At 46.5% G+C, this 19,467-nt stretch overlaps 1 protein-coding gene across 3 annotated transcripts in view; it reads left to right on the top strand.

Moving 5' to 3' along the window:
• Positions 1 to 19,467, top strand: part of PHC1 (polyhomeotic homolog 1) — a 46,574-nt gene that overhangs the window by 10,093 nt on the left and 17,014 nt on the right. For 2 of the 3 annotated variants that reach the window (XM_068255260.1, XM_068255258.1), the window contains exons 2-7: positions 165 to 292; positions 2,603 to 2,713; positions 8,774 to 8,851; positions 10,151 to 10,303; positions 17,191 to 17,349; positions 17,555 to 17,879. In XM_068255260.1, the coding sequence (XP_068111361.1) occupies positions 179 to 292; positions 2,603 to 2,713; positions 8,774 to 8,851; positions 10,151 to 10,303; positions 17,191 to 17,349; positions 17,555 to 17,879 (940 nt within the window). In that variant the 5' untranslated portion in view covers positions 165 to 178. The remainder of the gene's footprint in view (positions 1 to 164; positions 293 to 2,602; positions 2,714 to 8,773; positions 8,852 to 10,150; positions 10,304 to 17,190; positions 17,350 to 17,554; positions 17,880 to 19,467) is intronic. The other variant, XM_068255259.1, reaches the window with a different exon arrangement.

Here is a 19,467-nt window from a genome sequence, read left to right as displayed (position 1 = left end):
GGATGAAGTTCAGTCCTTGGTTCCTCTTAAAGCACACGATGACAAATCAGGTGTTTAGGTTCCACAGACTGTTATGCCAGTCACACCTCTCAATTGAAATTTTCTTTTATGAAAAAAATGTGTCCTGTTTAGTATTTACCATTACTGTGTTTTCTGCTTTCCAGTTCTGGGCAGCAATATGGAGACGGAAAGTGAACAGAATTCCACTTCCACCAATGGGAACACTGCCTCTAGCGCCAGCTCCCGCCCCCAGATCTCCCAGATGTCTCTCTATGAACGCCAGGCGGTGCAGGTATGTGTTTACACTGCATAGTTTCCTTGCAGTTACCTGTGTTTGTACATTACTGAGGGTATCGCTGAACTGACTAATGCCACACAGCCACTCAGCATTGTGCAGAAGCAATGTGGTATAAAAACACTTTCAGCACACCTGAACTGAGGGGGGGGGGGGGGGGGGGGTATGGAGGCTGCTATATTTATTTCCTTTTAAACAATACCAATTGCCTGGCAGTCCTGCTGATCTCTTTGGCTGGAGTATTGTCTGAGTCACCCACCTGAAACAAGCATGTGGCTAATGCTAGGTACACACGATCGGGCATGGGCTCACGAGTAATTACGAGTGTCTAAGCACTCAAATTCGTGATTTAAATGAGCCTTTATTACCGGTGGGGAAATAAGGGGTTATTTACCCATAAGCAGGGCTGTGGAGTCGGAGCAATTTTGGGTGCCTGGAGTCGGAGTTTTGGAAAAATGCACCGACTCCTAATGAATTTACACTATAACTAAAATAGAAAATTTAATAAAATGTTCTATTTCTCAGATAATAGTCATCATAAATAATTTATATATACAGTAATAGCAAGCCCCAGGTATGTATAAAACTTTAATTCCATCTGTCTCAGGTTTACTTTGTTACACAGTAGTACTATACATATGTACTTCCCACAGAGCTGAAGGGAATCCACTGAGAATGCTGTGCACATGGAACACAGAGGTGTTGTCTATCACCTATAAACCTGGTTCAGATTGTGCATGAAGAATGTGTAATAGAGGAAGAATCTCCTCATTCCCCTGCACATCACTCTTACATGTACCCACAGTTACATTGCCTAGGGCCTGATCCATGTTCAGATTGTGCATGAAGAATGTGTAATAGAGGAAGAATCTCCTCATTCCCCTGCAGAGTACCTGCACATCATTCTTACATGTACCCACAGTTACATTGCCTAGGGCCTGATAGATGCTCTTTGTTCCGGTCTGTACCTTTTTCAAGTACTCTTACCAAGGACTAGTTTTAGTCTATGACTAAAGGGAATAAATATAGTAGTCTACATATCCTTCTTACTTCAGTTGTCTTTTAAAATTCCTAAGCGTTGGCAGTTAAGAGACGAATTTCATGTTACATACTTTCAATCAACAAGATTGTAATATGCAAATTAGAGGAGTCGGTGGAATCCTAAACTGAGTAGTCGGAGTCAGTGGATTTTTGTACCGACTCCACAGCCCTGCCCATAAGTCCTTGGTATGTTGTGAGCTTCTATTAGCTTGCACACGTCCTATTAGACACGTTGCAAGCCTCACCACCGTGCACTTCCTCCTATCGGCTTGAAGGAGGAAGTTCGCATAGTAGGACGCATGCAAGCTATTTGGAGCGCACGACATACCAAGGACTTATGGGTAAATAACCCCTTATTTCTGACATTGTCAGATCTGATAAGATTAGCTGCATGCTTGTTTCTGGTGTTTTCCAAACACTACCGGAACTGAATAGACCAGCAGGGCTGCCAGGCAACCGGTATTGCTTAAAAGGAAATAAATGTGGCAGCCGCCATAGTCTTCTCACGACAGTTGTCCTTTAATGTAAGCAGGGACTTAGTGTCAAGCACATTCTATAGGTCTAGTTTTTAAAGAAAACCTGTAACTCTAAAAACCTCCCCTGGGCGGCACTCGCCTCGGGTGGGGGAAGCCTCCGGATTCTATTGAGGCTTCCCCCGTCCTCCTCAGTCCCATGGCGGCGGCGAAAATCCTCCCGGAGCGGCAGCGATGTAAATATTTACTTTCCCGGCTCCAGAGCAGGCGCAGTATCGGCTCTCCACTCGGAGATAGGCGGAAATAGCCGATCGCTATCGGGCCGCTCTACTGCCCAGGCACAAGTCTCCCGCTCCTGCCTAGTAGAGCGGACCCGACGGAGATCTCCATGCTGAGAGCCGCAACAGCGCTACCTGCTGGAAACAGGGAAGGTAAATAAATCGGAGCTTGTCAGGCTTGTTGAGGGAGAATTCCGGGACTCTTTGGGGGAGCCAGCGCTGGACTGCCTGCAGCTACAGGGGAGGGGAAGCCTCATTGGGACCCTGAGGCATCCTTTTTTTTTTTTTTGTTACAGGTTCTCTTTTTAAGTGATTTTCCACAATTGATTTTCAGAAGTGTTTTTGAGTTGTCAGTTCTTAACAGGCGAATTTGTCATCCACTTCTGACCAGAGCCAATACTTTCATTACAAATTAACTAGATGACATTGCAGCAGCCTGTACTGTCCAGTGTGTGTATTCATGTAACGCTCAGTTCAAGGACTGCATGTCACGTGCTTTATATCTGTCTCCGCAGGCTCTTCAGGCTTTACACAGGCAGCCCAATGCCGCTCAGTATTTCCACCAGCTGATGTTGCAGCAGCAGCTCAGCAATGCCCAGTTACACAGCTTGGCAGCTGTCCAGCAGGTAAGAACTTTACTGTGTTTCTTATTAATGCCTATGGCCTCAATTCTGGTGGCTATGCGAGGTAATATTTTTTTTTTTTTGTAGGTAAAATACCGCATGCAGTATTTTCCTCTTGCAGTAAATAAATAATAGTAGTCTTTAATTGTCCTCCATAAGTTAGGATAGTCTTTGGAAGACGGGATGGTGGGAAGGTGTATTTGATTCTTTAGCAACCTATGAAAAGTATATTTATAAGGTATCACCTATAACAAAAAAATTCCAGTAAATATTTGGAGTTTTATTTCTATAATTCTTTGCTATTACACAGCCTGAATAGGAACTCCACTAAAAACTTAAAAATGCTTACAGATTGACTTTACCTCCAGGTACAGGCAGGTCTTCAACTGATTGGTAAATGATGTGCTAACATGCCCCCTAATTTCCATGAGAATAGCTATTTCTGGTAAAATGAATGCAAATTACCTCAGAAATTATCTCGTAATTTACCGCATGAGGTAAAACACAACTAAATACCTACCAGAATTGCTAAATGTCACTACCTCATGAGGTAAATTAACGTACATGAGGTCATTTGGTTGAAAATCCTACCAGAATTGAGGCCTATGTGTTTATTCCTAGGCGATTTGTTAAATTGTCAGTACTTGTAGAGGAGACAAAGGGACACCGGGAGCCCAATCTTGTGTATTATTGTTGGTTCCAAATTAGATGTATATAAAAGATCATTATACTGACCAGGCTGGGTTGTGTTAGAGGCCAGAGCTCACATCAGCATGTGGGGAAGTACTGCCCCCACTCGGCCTTGTGGGAGTATGGTATTGGTCGCCGCACCTTGGAAAATCCACTCCAGATAGGCGGGGTGCCCTGGTAGGGAAGGGTGAAGCAATATAGATTGTGTAGGAGGCAGCAGTGGTAATCCAGAAAAGTAGATAAATGCCAATGTATAAAATATAGTAATTCAATAGTAATAAAACTCTGGTAATAGAGAATCGGTCTTTCCTTAAAGAGAACCCGAGGTGTGTTTAAAGAATGTTATCTGCATACAGAGGCTGGATCTGCCTATACAGCCCAACCTCTGTTGCTATCCCAACCCCCACTAAGGTCCCCCTGCACTCTGCAATCCCTCATAAATCACAGCCGTGCTGTGAGGCTGTGTTTACATCTGTAGTGTCAGTCTCAGCTGCTCCCCCGCCTCCTGCATAGCTCCGGTCCCTGCCCCTGTCCCTTCCCTCCAATCAGCAGGGAGGGAAGGGATGCAGGCGGGGACCGGAGTTCTGCAGGAGGCGGGGAGACCAGCAGACTGACACTATAGAGATAAACACAGCCAGCTCTGACAAGCTTTTTGTCAGCAGCGTGGCTGTGATTTATGAGGGATTGAGGAGTGCAGGGGGACCTAATGGGGGTTTGGGATAGCAACAGAGGCTGGGCTGTATAGGCAGATCCAGCCTCTGTATGCAGATAATATTCTTCAAACCCACCTCGGGTTCTCTTTAAAGCGGGATTGTCACCATAAAAATCAAATTTCAACAGCAACTGGTCTGAGTGTATTAAGTGATAAAGATGCCAATCCTGTATTTAAAACTTGCAACTTTTCTGCTGTTATGGTTTGGAGTTATCGCATACTTTAGGAGCACTGGCCCTTTAGTAGTCCGTGCCAAACAGTTGAATGCTGGGGGTCCTTTTTTATCTATAATCCTCCTCTTCCATTTATTTCTCTGCCTAGCCTAGCTGTTCCTGCAGTTCCTAGTATACACCTCAGTGGGAGTGTCTGAAGACTCTGGGAGAAGGACAGCTAATGAATACACAATGAGCAAGAGAAGGGAGGGGGGGGGGGGGGGGGAACAAGAGTCAGGGAGGATATGATGTCAGCATTAGCTTGGCAAGATGGCCACTGCCTAGAATAGGATTTTCTGCTTTTCCTTTATAAAATTCACAGGAATCATTACGCGGATAGTACAATACATCTGCTATGTAGGTAGACCTAGTATTTATCTACTTGTATATGTGTTTATTTCTAGGTTAGCATGGGTGTCACTTGTTCTTTAAAAAAAAAAAGTAGTCCTTCAGTTGAATTAAAAAAAAAAAACTTTAATGGGCACTTTGTATAGACAATGCGTTTCACAACATGAGCCGCTTCCTCAGGTCGAGTTATGTGCCTTTCTGAGAAGAGCTAGGGTCTTACTATATTTTGTACATTGACATTTATCTATTTTTCTGGATTACCACAGGCGCCTCCTACACAACCTATATTAATTGCTTAAAGAGAGCCCAAAGTGGGCTCATTAAAAAAAAAAAAAAACTAGGCTACCTGATCCAGGTGGCTGCGTGGAACAGGTAGCCGCCAAAGCTGCCGCTCCTGTGGACCACACTGGCCCACTTTCACTTTCGTGATCTCTGGGTCACCACTCTGGAATGAGAGACTGCAGACGGAGAAGCGGCAGCCCACCAGGGGCTGCAGGAACGCCCCTGGTGGGCAATTTGAACATGGAATCCCTCTCCCATATGTTTACCCCCAGAGATGGCGACAAATATTGTCGGTAATCTCGGGGGGCTATGGCGCGGCTGTGGGCGGGAAGGGGGGCAGAGAGCGGCGGTGTGAGGACACGGAGGAATGTCATGAGGCAGAGAACATGCTTCTGTGTCCCATCTGCCCCTCAAGGATCCGCCTCGGTTTCTCTTTAAAGTGGGATGAAACTCCATAAATCTAAATAAATCGCCCAATAAGAAATGATTTAGCTTACTTATCCTGTTGCTTTTAGTGTTCACTGTCAGACTGAAGATAAATGTGATCTGAAAAAAGAAAAGTATATTCCTGCTGGTCACCATCTTTACTGTTTTTACCCAGCTCGGTACTGCTTATTTTACAGATTACTGTCCTTCCCACAGCAAATATCACCTCGATATCAGGCTTACATCATTGTGTCAGGCCAGATCCACACTATAAGCACTTTTCTGAACACTTTGTGATTGATTAGCGCTTTATGGGCTGGAACCCACAAGAGCGTTTTTTTGAGCATTTTGGCAGCGCTGCGATACGCTAGCGTTTTGCCAAAACGCTCAGCTGATGTTAATGGATGGGGCAACTTCCACAGGAGCGTTTGCGTTTCCCAGAAACGCAAACGCAGGACCTGCAGCATTTTGGGAGCGTTAGCGCTTCAATGTAAAGTATTGAAACGCTAGCAGAAACGCTCAGCAAAACCTAAACTGAGCGGTTTTGCTAGCGTTTTGCGGTTCAGCACACTGTAACAAAATTAAAAATAATTCACAGGACCAATCAGGATAAAAACGCAAAACACTACACAACCGCTGAGCAAAAAAATACACTGTTGCAAAACGCGACCGAAAATGCGCATGAATCCGCTTGCAAACTGCTTAGACAAAACGCTAGCGGTTGCGTTTTGCGTTTGCGGATTTCAGTGGGTTCCAGGCCTAAGAGTGCTTTTTAAAATTTCTCCCATTCACCTTCGTGGTAAAAATCGCAGCGATTGCGCAAACGCGTATGCGAAGAATCGATGCGATTTTTACTGCGATTTTAATGAAAGTGAACGGGAGAAATATTTAAAAAGCGCTAATCAATCACAAAGTGCTAAGAAAAGTGCTTCTAGTGTGTCTGGGCCCTTAGGGCTCGTATGCAAGCCCAACTGATGTCACCTGTCAGAGATCAGGAGCTGATCCCCTTGGGCGACACTGCTGGGCCAGGATGCACACACTCATGTCAGCTGCGTAGCTGACGACACGCTGTGCTGCTTTTTTGGGGGTGGGCGGAGGGACAACGAGCGTCTCGTGTGTGGCGTCAGGCGGGGAAGCGGCATGAACAGTTGCATTGGCAGAGGGGGGTGCGTAATCGCTGGTGTTCAGTAGACCCATCCGGGGGATTTTTTGCAGGTTGGGCATCGGGGGTTGTTGTTTTCCATACACATGCTTCAGGCAGTGTTTACCAGCCACCTCCGCTGGCTTAAAGGACAACTGAAGAGAGAGGTATATGGAGGCTGCCATGTTTGTTTCCTTTTAAGCAATACCTGTTGCCTGGCAGCCCTGCTGACCCTCTGCCTCTAATACCTTTAGCCATAGACCCTGAACAAGCATGCTGCAGATCAGGGGTTTCTGACATTGTCAGATCTGACAGATTAGCTGCATGCTTGTTTCTGGTGTGATTCAGACACTATTGTAGCCAAGTAGACCGGCAGGACTGCCAGGCAACTGGCATTGTTTAAAAGGAAATAAAAACATGGCAGCCTGCATAGTCTTCTCACTTCAGTTGTCCTTTAACCTCCCTGGCGGTAAGCCCGAGCTGAGCTCGGGCTATGCCGCGCAGGAGGAGATCTCAGCCCCTGGTGGGGCGATTTTCACCCTGTAAAGTGCTGTACGCGCAGCTAGCACTTTGCTAGCCGCGTGTACAGCTTGGTCGCCGCCGCTCTGCGGCGATCGCCCGCACGCAGCGGCGCAAGAGGCCCCCCGCCAGAGTCCTGCGCTACCCGGACCAATGAGTTCCGGGTAGCGCTATGGGCTGGATCGGAGACATCTGACGTCAGGACGTCGGCTGACGTCCATGACGTCATTCCGATCGTCGCCATGGCGACAGGAGAAGCCAAACAGGGGGGCGCGTTATATACGCGTTCCCCTGTTTGCTATTGTTGCCGGCGACGATCGAACTAGAGGGACACATGCGCCCTCTAGTGGTGTTTCATGTAGCTACCACTCTGGTAGCTTTACATGAAACATACAAATTTTTTTTTAAAAAAATTGGATTTCTGCAATTTTTGCAGAAAAAATAAACCGCCAAGGAGGTTAAATCAGACATGTGTACAAGGCTTAAAACTCTTCAAAGGGAGGGGGGATTCAATTACCTTCTGGTCATATTGTTCTTATCTGAAATAGAAAGTTTCTGATATTTGCATTTTGATATGAGCTTGTTACTGTAGCTAAAAACAAAACTAAAAAAAACCTGCTGGCACTGCACAGTTTAAGAAAACCTGTAACTCTAAAAACCTCCCCTGGGCGGTACTCACCTGGGGTGCGGGAAGCCTCCGGATCCTATTGAGGCTTCCCCCATCCTCCTTAGTCCCACGGCGGCGATAAAGCTCCCTGAACAGCGGGGATGTAAATATTTACCTTCCCGGCTCCAGCGCAGGCGCAGTATCGGCTCTCCGCTCGGAGATAGGTGGAAATAGCCAATCGCTGTCGGCCCGCTGCATTGCGCAGGCGCAAATCTCCTGCACCTGCATAGTAGAGCAGACCCGACAGAAATCAGCTATTTTCACCTATCTCCGTGCTGAGAGCTGCAACAGCGCCCCCGCTGGAGCCAGGGAAGGTTAATAAATCAGCGCTTGTCAGGCTTGTTGAGGGAGGATTGGGGGACGCTTCGGGGGAGCCAGCGCTGGACTACCTGCAGCTACAGGGGAGGGGGAAGCCTCATTGGGACCCTGAGGCAGCCCGGAGCATTCTGTGTCTGCACAGCAGTACTGCACAGGTGCGTATATATGAATTGGCCACCGGGAGAATTGTGCGCAGGATACAGCCGGTATATGGCTGATCCGCACAAGTTCCCGGCGGCATAAATACTATTCCCCCTCCAGGCCGCCATGGATGGTGGGGAATGATATAATTCGGCTTCCAGCTATTGCTGGAGGCCGAATTCTAGTGTTTTAAGAGCAACTTCAGCTCCGCCGAAGTTACAGTGCGCTGTCTATGGCGCCGGCTGCGCCCAAATATGCTGCGCTGTTATTACAGCGCTTGTGCACAGGTGCAGAACGCACCTGTTGGCGGGACCACGATTGGACAATTAGCCGCGTCGCGCGTGCTTAGTACACTCTGACTCATGGAATTAATGAGGCAGCTAGCGGAAGATCCAGGCGAGAGGACGGCGAGGGACTGAGCAGCCTGAGGTGTGCTGTATAATTTTTTTTTTTCCCTTATCTCATGTTTCCTTTAATGAATGCATAGGCGCATGCGTCTTGTATGCATTATATACCGTATGGCGTCAGAGGGCGTTTTCAGACGTGTAAATAATTTTAGAAACTGTCGATTCACTTTTTCAGTAACCTTTTTGGATTGACCTTGCAGGCTACCATAGCTGCCACCCGCCAAGCGACGTCCCCTAACACCGGCTCCAACCAACAGACCAGCACCACCCAAGGATCAGTAAGTAGCAGACATGAGGCTGTTCTTTTTGCTTAGTAAGAGATAATTTCAAGTTGTATCAGGAATAATGTCTGCATGCGTCCTCCCCCCTTTTACACACTCTTGACCAGTGTGTCACAATAACTTTCCAGTGTCATGGCATGTGTGTGATCTTATAAGTCTGGGTGTGGATTCCTGGACTGTGCCCTTTCTAGATACCATATATCACCGTAGTAAACCCCTCCCGCACATACGCCCACTTCTTCCAGGCCCCCTTCCCGCCACCCCCAAACACACACACAAAAAATAGGCCGCACGCGCCCTGTGCCGCCACTGACTCCCATGCAGAGCGTGCATTGGAATGTGCCAGTGCTGAAGTTTACCGCGGTTGCCAATCATATTTCTGCATAATCATGTACATCCCAACCCCCCCCCCCCCCCCCCCCCAAGAAAAAAAATATATTTTTACAATTAAAGCGGAAGGAAACCCAGCATTTCTTCTCTGCTCTAAAAAAAATTATTTCAGCATTTTTTTTTTTTTACTAGACCAGCATTCAAAGGGTTACACTCAGGGCTGGAAAGTTCAGTGCAGAAAAATGTGGACTCATCCGAAGCAGGGGCGTAACCCTGCAGGGGGGCCCAGAAGCAGTAGGGGGCCCCATGGGGGGAGAAGTTTATTTCCCCTGTCCTTAGAGACAGCTGACAACTAAGGGCATGGAAAGAAAAAACTTTCTGCTCTCTGAACAATTGTTCTACTGACTGCATCTACTTAGCCACTGATAAGGAATCATACAAAGTTTGGCAGACAAAGATTTGTAGACAGTCCCTATTCAGTGTTCGGCAGTTTCAAAGGGGGGCCCCGCCCAAAGTTTGGCAGGGGGCCCCAGTGAACTCTAGTTACGCCACTGATCCGAAGTGTAGATCATGTTATCTTGTGTTTACTTAATTGCATCAAGTGAGGAATGTGACACATTCTCTGACTGTGCAGAAGCTGCTGGACACAGTCAGAGACTCCAAGCATTTCTGAATTCAATACATAATATATAAAAAACAGTTATTATTAAAAATGCAAAGTCAGCTCACAAAGCAAAAAACTGTACTTTTGGGAATGTATAATTTCTAAATGATTAATAATACCTTTGCACAAATGCAAATATGATAACCGTATGGCATATAAAAAGTAGGAAAACATGTTTTTATTGGATATTATGTCAGAGTTTTATACCGCTTTAAGTAACTTTATTGAGTTGGGTGCAGTGCCTTTTCGTTCTCCCTGATCTGTGCTGCTGTCATGAATAAATCCTGTTTATTTCTCTCCAGCAGGCAAGCTTGTCGACCAGCTCATCAGCCCAGCTGCTGAGCCGCACTCAGAATGTCACCGCCCCCAGCGCAACCACACTTACTCAGTCTGTTCTGCTCAGCAATGCCAGCTCCTCGCCTCTCAACCAATCCCAGACACAGATGTACCTGCGGGTAAGTGACCGCCAAGACAATTGTAACTCCCTACTGCCCCATTTCATTTTGTAGAACTGCAGGCAAACTTCAAGGGTTCGTTTATTAATTTGAACCTGAAGTGACATGATGAGATACACATATACATGACTAAGAAATGATGTGAGGTCCCATTCTTTTTTCCGGCACATGAAGAGTTCAAATACTTGAGTTGTTATCTATGCAAAAGAGCTTCTCTGAGCTTATCGATTAATTACGGTAGACATAGCCAGTTCCGTTTGTTTGAAGAGCTTAAAGCACACCTGAAGGGAAAATAAACGTATGAGATAATGAGTTCTATGTGTAGTACAGCTAAGAAATAGAACATTAGTAACAGAGAGAAGTCTCATATTATTTTCCGGCATAGGAAGAGTAGGAAGAAACTTCAGTTGTTATCTATGCAAAAGAGCTTCTGAGCAATTCACCCAATTTGGGTCCAATACAGTCCTGTTCTCTGAAGCGCTTATGTCAACCTGTCTCTCACTGTTTCTTGGTTGTTTAACCTCCCTGGCAGTGCATTTCTGTCAGGAATTAGGAGTCAAAAGCGGTACATTTTTTTTTCATGAATTTTAGGCCTCCGATTTTTAAGTCTTAACTCACCAAAATACATCAGAATAAAAGTGTGGTAGACATTCTGCATATAAATAAAAGTCAGGAACACAAAATTGTTGAAGTAAATAAATTTATCAATAATATGAAATAAAACTGTATAAATAATGCAGCAGATTATGCAGTATGTACATATATACTCCTAATACACCTCCCGTGTGTGGTATATTTTAAAGCAAGGAATTGCACACAGGGCGACATCACAGTCTGGACAGTAGAATCGTGATTCTTTCCTGATTCTTGTCCCCTTCTCGTCGCTTTTGCTGCAGCACACATGACATGTCCTAGTTGGGGCATTTTTGGGGGGAGTTGGTGGAATGTATTCCATAAAATGGCGGCCAGTGAGGCGCTCCGGATTTACCACATAAGAGGCACGGCGTCCAACTCTGGCATCCAATGCAGTCTGGTACCTTAGACAGATGCATTCGCACAGTTTCCAGATGAAATCAGCGTGCGTCACTGGCCTGTCACTTCCCTGCTTGTGCAGAATGTATGCATTCCAAATGCTTTGTTCCAGTAGGTGCCGGAAAATCTTCTTATAATACTTTTTCTGCTGTTTCCTGACAGCAGGATAAAAGGTCACCGCCTGGTCAGCTTTGTCCACACCACCCATGGTGTGGTTATAGTCCACCACGACCTGCGGTTTTACAATATCTTTTCCTCCTCTCGTTCTGGTGGGGACAGTGGAGGTGTCATGAACAGTAGAGAGGAGACAGACGTCTTTTTTGTCCCGCCACCGGAGGGCTAACATCTTCCCTTTCTGCCAAGCAGCTATGTCCCCAGTCTTCAGCTTCTGCTTGGCAAAGGCCGACGGAATCTCCCTCCTGTTAGCCCTAACAGTGCCATAGGTGTCAGTCTTATGCTTTATAAGAATCTCAGACAGTTCAGGGTAGGTGTAAAAATTATCTGTGGTGAGACAGTAGCCTTTGTCCAACAAAGGCTCCAGAAGGGACAATACAGACGATGTCGCCACTCCAAACTCGCTAAACCTGGGACAAAATTTTGTGCCTTTTCCCGTATACAAAATAGTATTCCAGATGTATCCGGTACTTGACTCGCATAGCGTGTATGATTTGATCCCAAAGCGGGCCCGCTTGGAAGCAATATATTGGAGCCAGCTCAGCCTCCCCTTATAGGCCATCAGGCTCTCGTCCACGCTGATGTCCCTCTGTGGCACATACGTGGTCCTGAAATTTTCCACCACCATCTGGTAGACCTCCCAAATTTTTTTTAGTTTTGGAGCAGGGTGGGTCGACTCCTCAAAAGTTTCATTGTTAGAAAAGTGGAGAAATTTCATTATAAGGGAAAAACGGTACTCGGACATAACTGTACCGAAGAAGGGGGTTGCAATGATCTTATTCGTGCTCCAGTACCATTTCTGCAGGGGCTTCCCCACCACTCCCTGCAGAATGATCAGGCCCAAAAACAGCCAAATATCCGCTGCTGTTACCGGCTCCCAGGTCCTGCTTCTGGAAAAGGGTCCTTGAGGAGTAGCCAATTGTTGGGTCGCATAGCGATTAGTCTCCTCCACTATCCTCTCAATAACCGCCTCCGAGAAGAAAAGCTGCAGGTATGCCAGGGGGTTGCACTCACACTGCTTCTTCAGGCCAGGCTCCCCAGTAAAAGGGAAACGTGGGGGCGGTGGCGGAGACTGAGAAAGGTCGATGGGGCACCAAACCCGGACATCACTAACGTCGCTGGTGATGGCGTCGCTGTCGCTATCTGGGTCGGATGACAGATCCCCAGGTGCGTCGCTGTCACTGAAGTCCGCCAGTGACTGCAGATCGCTGTCCTCCAACTCCGCCAGCGCTTCCACGGTGAGACGTCTTCTGGAGGATGATGCCATAGTAAATCCAGGCAGAGGTCGGTGCAGGCAGCAGGCAAAGAGTAGTCCAAGTCCAGGCAAAAATCATCAACAGGTAATCAATCAAATCCAGGCAGAAGGCAGAAAGCGTAGTCAAAGTCCAGGCAAAATCAGCAACGGGTAATCAATCAAATCCAATCAGAAGGCAGAAAGAATAGTCAAAGTCCAGGCAAAAATCGGTAACAGGTAGGCAGAAATCAAGATAAGCACTTACAGATCAGAGATCACAGCCAGCTCCTCTCCAGCTCAACAGCCACAACTCCTCTCAGCAATCCAGGAAGCAAAAGGCAACATTGCATTGGATACAAAATCCCATTGTATCCAATACAATGCTGTTTTGGCCCAATCAGAGGAGTTTATTTTAATTTTTTTTTTATACTCCCTCCCCTCCCCTCCCTCCCCTGTGACCCTACGCTGCCCCTGTCACTCTGCCGCTGATCGGCTATTATGGGCTATTGGCCGCCGGGTCCCCAAAGATCAGAGCGGTAAGGGGGACTCCGGCGGCCGGGTGGAAGAAGCCTGGGTCCCGCTGACAAGCGCTGATCCCGCACGGGACCCAGGTATTGGCTGCAGGCATTTTTTTTTTTTACGATGCAGGCTCCCTCCCTTCTCGCCGCCCACGACGTCACGACGCACCGCCGATCCTCCCAGCTAATTGGCCGCCGGGTCCCGGAAAAGCTGAAGGTAATGCGGACTCCGGCGGCCGGGGGGAAGAAGCCTGGGTCCCGATGACAAGCGCTGATCGCGCGCGGGACCCAGGAATTCACTGCAGCCATTGATTTTGCTCACACGAGCAGAGCTCGGGCTTACCGCTCCTGACATGTGTCAGCCAGCCCGAGCTCTGCTCGTGAATACCGCCAGGGAGGTTAAAGAGAACCCGAGGTGGCATATTATAATCCTAAGAGGACCCAGAGGCATGTCTTGTGCACAATCACATGCCTCTGGATCATTGTATCGCCGCTGCCAGCCACCCCCCCCCCCCCTCCCACGCCGCGCTGCACTCAAAAGATCGCCAGCCTAGCGACAATCTGCTTGTCACTAGACTGCTTTATTTATGTGTGGCTGTCAATCAATAGTAGCATCTCCCCCTGATAGGCCGCTCTCCCCCTCAGTTTGCTTCCTCCAATAGGAAGCCAAGCCGCATCCCATGAGTACATTCACACTTGGGCGCTTTCAGACCATATTTTGTGCTTTGCTGATCGCCAGCACATGTAATCCTATGGGATTACTCACACGCCACCGATCGCAAACATGTTGCATGCAGCATTTTTCTGGCGATTGCGTTCACTGGATTGAGAATCACGAAATACAATTGTGGCACAATTGCTGAACATATATGTAGAGCAAAATTGAGATTGCGTTTTTCTGAGTGTAAACTGGGCCTTATTGCAGGAAAGTTCAAAGCGTCATTTGCTCTGCTCTGTTTTACAGCTTAAAAAGCAGAGTGTGGATTCTAAACTGCAACTGTGACTGTCTGGTGCAATGTTATAAATAAAGCTTAAAGAATCTGTATTGTTAAAAGCGCACAAAAGTAAACATACCAGTGCATTCGGGGACATCTCCTATTCCTCTCTGTCACAATTTCGCCACTCCCCGCCGCATTAAAAGTAGTAAAAGTTGTTTATAAACAAACAAAATGGCCACCAAAACAGGAAGTAGGTTGACGTACAGTATGTCCACACGTAGAAAATACATCCATACACAAACAGGCTGTATACAGCCTTCTTTTTGAATCTCAAGAGATCATTTGTGTATTTACTTTCTTCCCCCTGATGAGTGACAGGCTGATTGTTTGTTTCTTCCTGCAGACAGCTCTGCCCGGTGTCTGTAATTCCTCAGTAATGTATGTGACAGCCCAGCCAGCTCCTTTCACAGCCTAACAGAGGAGGATTTATCCAGCTTGTAAAGCTCTCTTCTCTCACTGATAAGAGCGCAGAAAGGCAGCCTAATGTAAATAACACACACGGGAGAGTGCATAGAGGGGGCCTGGAGGGGGGCGTGCATAACAGATCAACAACACTGAGGAGTTGGCATCCTTCCAGACACAGGGCGACAGATCCGACAGGAGATAGATAAGTTGATTTATTACAAAGACGGTGATAGTAGAAAGTGCTGCAGTAAGCCAGAGCACATTAGTATAGGTTTAGGAACTTGTAGGATAGTAGAAAAAAAGGATGACATTTTTGTTACAGAGTCTCTTTAAAGGACAACTATCAAAGTTAACAAAAATTCTAAATGCCACATATATATTTCCAGTAATTACTAGAAAATAGCAATACAGAGGCTTTTTCATCTTTGTCTTATTTTCTCCACATAAAAAATGAATTTACAGAAAACAGATTTCACTATGGGCATTACTATGGAGGACTGAGTCCAGCATACAGAAACAGTCCTCACTGGCTGTAATACTGTGACAGGAATCTCTTCAGAATGATAGCAGAAATACAGCATCAATATACAGGAGTTGGGCAAAATAATGGAAGCACTTAACATTTTGGCATCATAATCTTTGAACATGTTTTAAGCAATCAAAACTTGACATGTTAAATGTTTTTTGTTTATTATTTTTGATATGTTTAATTAAAATGATTGTTTTTTACAAATATTTAAACCAAAGTTGGTTATAATTTATAAAAATGGCAGATCTCTCAGACTTTCAAAGAGGCCTGATGGTATGGTGCTCGTATGGCAGGCGACAGAAACTGCCTTAATGCTTGGCATTTCAAGAGCTACTGTCTCAAGAGTAATGACTTTGAAAGAGAAGGAAAAAAACTTCCTCCGCAAAACACAGTTGTGGCCGAAAGTCGAAGTTGTCTGAGAGAGACCGTCGGACTCTAAATCGAATTGTTAGAAAAGCTCGCAAGAGACTGCCTTCTCCCAACCGTAAAACATGGCGGGGGTTCTGTGATGATCTGGGGTGCTATTTCTTGGAAATCCGCCGGGCCAATGATTTCCCTTCATGGAAGAATTAACAGCCAAGGCTATTCAGGAATTTGGGGCGACCAAGTTCATCCTATGGTTCAAGAACTCTTTCCGGAGGGGAATGCCATCTTTCAAGATGATAATGCCCCAATCCATACAGCTAGAGTTGTTAAAGAATGGCACGAGGAACATTCTAATGAAGGTGACCATCTCATCTGGCCACCACAATACCCAGACCTCAACATTATTGAGCATTTATGGTCGTTATTAGAGATTCAAGTAAGAAGTTGATTTCCGCCGCCATCGTCTCTAAAAGAACTGCAGGGTGTTTTTAACTGAAGAATGGGCTAAAATTCCTTTGGAAACAATTCACAATTTGTATGAGGGTGTAATTACTGCAAAAGGTGGGCCTACACCATATTAAAATATATTTTGTTGATTTTCAAGGTTTTTCCATTATTTTGTCCAACCCCTGTAGTGTGTAAATAACTCATCTGATGCTCCTGTGTCTCTTGCTGCCTCACACAGTCTAAAGTAAACAGAGTTTACAGCCAGAAATAGCTCATTCTGAATGGGAGGGGGTAGCATGCAAGTACAGGAATAAAGTACAGGCCCTTCTCTTCAGATCCTTTCTCTGTAGCTGAAAAATCTCTTCGCTGTTTTTGTATGATCTGTGAGAAAACAGTGTGTGTGGGCAGGGCAGAAACAAACAGTAAATCATTCCTCGGTGAATAGTGACAGGGAAGTGGCACCTATCTACATGGTACAGCTCTGGCCCCCACGTGGACTTTGTTACAAAAAGCTGATTCACAAGGCATTCCTTTCACACAGGCTGTGAAAAGCTTTGTATTGTTGCTGGCTAAAAGGTCTATATGTATGTGGTGTTTACAGAATTACAGTTTCTTTGATAGTTCCTCTTTAATAGCTGAAAATAAGACCCTTTTCTTTGCTACTAATGTTATGTTTTCTATCTGTACTACACATACAGATCATTTTCTCATAAGTTTATTTTTGTTTCTGGTACACTTTTTTTTTTTTTTAGGGTATCTTGACTTTTTGTGGTGTTTGGGGAGGGGGGGGGGGGGGGGTCACAAAAACAAAGTGACAGATTTTCCAGGTGATCTATTGGTGTTGCTGTTATTTCACATGTACCAGTTAAAGGGAACCTAAACTGAGGATATGGCATTTTCCTTTTACAATAATACCAGTTGCCTGACTCTTCTGCTGATCCTGTGTCTCTAATACTTTCAGCCACAGCCCCTGAACAAGCATGCAGATCAGGTGCTCTGACTGAAGTCAGACTGGATTAGCTGCATGCTTGTTTCAGGTGTGTGATTTAGCCACTACTGCAGCCAAAGACATCAGGACTGCCAGGCAACTGGTATTGTTTAAAAGGAAACATCCATATCCCTCTCAGTTTAGGTTCCCTTTAAGGGATTTACTATCCTAATCCTGAATCATTTCCTCCAAGCAGCAGCCTCAGCTGGGTAACCTTCTACAAGTGAATCGTTCTCTCGGGCGTGGCGTCCCACTGAACTCTCAGCTTATTCTAATGCCCAACGGCTCGGTGGCTGCTGTCCAGCAAGAGGTGACATCACAACAGAACCAGGGCATGCACCAAGACACTGACCAGGTATGTGATCGTATTTTTCAGAGGGGTGAGGTGTATTTCCATTCTCAGCCTGGTGTCACACTGAACTGCCCTCAGCCAATCAGTGAGGAGCAGGAATGTGGGAGGGGAGATAACAAACTCAAACCTCCATCATGTGACTTTGTCCTTTCATGTGAATGTAAACACTCCTAGCCTCAAAGATGTGTGATCTGTTTCTGTGTTGCAGGTCCAGAACCTGGCTGTCCGAGGTCAGCAGACGGCTCAGCCCACTTCCACAGCTGCAGGGCCCACCATTGCTCATCAAGCTCCCACACTCTCCAAGCCAGCTATTCATCCAGTCCCCTCTTCCTCCGCACCCCCACAACTGCCATCCTCCCCCGTACCGCAGACTGTGAAGAGCCCTTTAGGTCCAGCCGGGGGCACTGTGAGCCAGGGGAGTCAAACGGAGGCAGAGGGCAGAAAAACAGAGGGAGACGGAGTACAGCAGAGCGTTGGCATCAACCTGACGAGGGCTGCAACTCCAGCGCCTAATCAGACCCTGATCAGCTCTGGTGAGTTCAATGACAGGTTCTCTTCAACTGTCTATAGTAAAGCATCTCTTCAATCACAAATGTTTATAGAGCCGTGTAGCACATCGTTACAGTGCTTGTTTTTTGGTTAGCTGATGTAAAATAACCTCCCACCACCACGTTTCTCTGGCGAGAGTGCACTTCTCTCACATCACTATATGATCCATATTTTTTGTCATAATATTATTCAGCGCCCTAGTTTTCCTAGATTTTTTTTTTTTTTTTTTTAATCAAATTTAAAATCTAGCCTATTAGCAGCCCATTTAGTAGACTAAAGAATACTATAGTTTTACGCTGCTCTTTAGTCTGAAAGTAAAGAATTTTGTAAGGAAAAAAATTGCTGACAGTAAAGCTGGCTATGCACTTAAAGAGAACCTGTAACAAAAAAAAAAGTTCCCCTGGGGGTACTCACCTCGGGAGGGGGAAGCCTCAGGGTCCCAATGAGGCTTCCCCCTCCCCTGTAGCTGCAGGCAATCCAGCGCTGGCTTCACCGAAGTCTCCCAGAATCCTCCCTCGACAAGCCTGACAAGCGCCGATTTATTTACCTTTCCTGGCTCCAGCGGGGGCGCTGTTGCGGCTCTCCGCACAGAAATAGGCGAAAATAGCCGATCTCTGTCGGGTCCGCTCTACTGCGCAGAGCGGCCCGACAGCGATCAGCTATTTCCGCCTATCTCCGTGCAGAGAGCCGATACTGCGCCTGCGCTGAAGCCGGGAAGGTAAATATTTACATCCCCCGCTGTTCGGGGAGCTTTATCGCCGCCGCCGTGGGACACAGGAGGACGAGGAAAGCCTCAATAGGATCCGGAGGCTTCCCCCACCCGAGGTGAGTACCGCCCAGGGGAGGTGTTTTTCGTTACAGGTTTTCTTTAAAGAATGCCACTGGATGTGGCAAAACGATCGACCCATCTCTTCCCTTGGAAGGATCAATTCCTACCAGGGCTGTGGGGTCGGTACAAAAATCATCCAACTGCTCTGTTTATGAAACCTCCGACTCCAGGTACCCAAATTTGCTCCAACTCCTCGACTCCAACTCCTCGACTCCAACTCCGCCTCCACAGGCCTGATTCCTACCACACACAGCTAATGGAAACTGCAGCATTTCCTTGTTCTCTGCAGAGCAATGCTGTAGACTGTTGATTGACTACTGCTCCTGCCCCGTCCCGGATGTACTGAGATATTTCTTGAGGCTGGTCATTTTTACCACCACCTGGAATTTCAGCAGCAGCAGAGTGAGCCGTCATTTGGATCACCCTGCGCCAAAGTGACCATGTACGTGATTTTTCTACCTATCCAATGGAGGTCAAAATTTGATCTATCAGACATTTTTGGGCAGGTAGATTTCTGGCAGAACCGAACAGAGTAATTGAATCCACTGGGAATCGAATGGGAAAATTCATCTTAAGAAGTGTTCTCACTAGATTTCTTTTCCAGCCGGTGGCGTCAAAAAGTATCCGGGTGGGATGTGAGGGGGGGAATTCCGGGCCGACGCAACTCTGCTTACAGCATAGGAGGAGGGTGAGGAGGTGAGCCGATGACAGCCGGGTGCTCACCAAAATTAGCCGGGTGGAGC

Source organism: Hyperolius riggenbachi, chromosome 10 (assembly GCF_040937935.1).
Source record: "Hyperolius riggenbachi isolate aHypRig1 chromosome 10, aHypRig1.pri, whole genome shotgun sequence".
Classification (NCBI taxonomy): domain Eukaryota; kingdom Metazoa; phylum Chordata; class Amphibia; order Anura; family Hyperoliidae; genus Hyperolius; species Hyperolius riggenbachi.
This window is presented reverse-complemented; position numbering and strand designations above follow the sequence as displayed.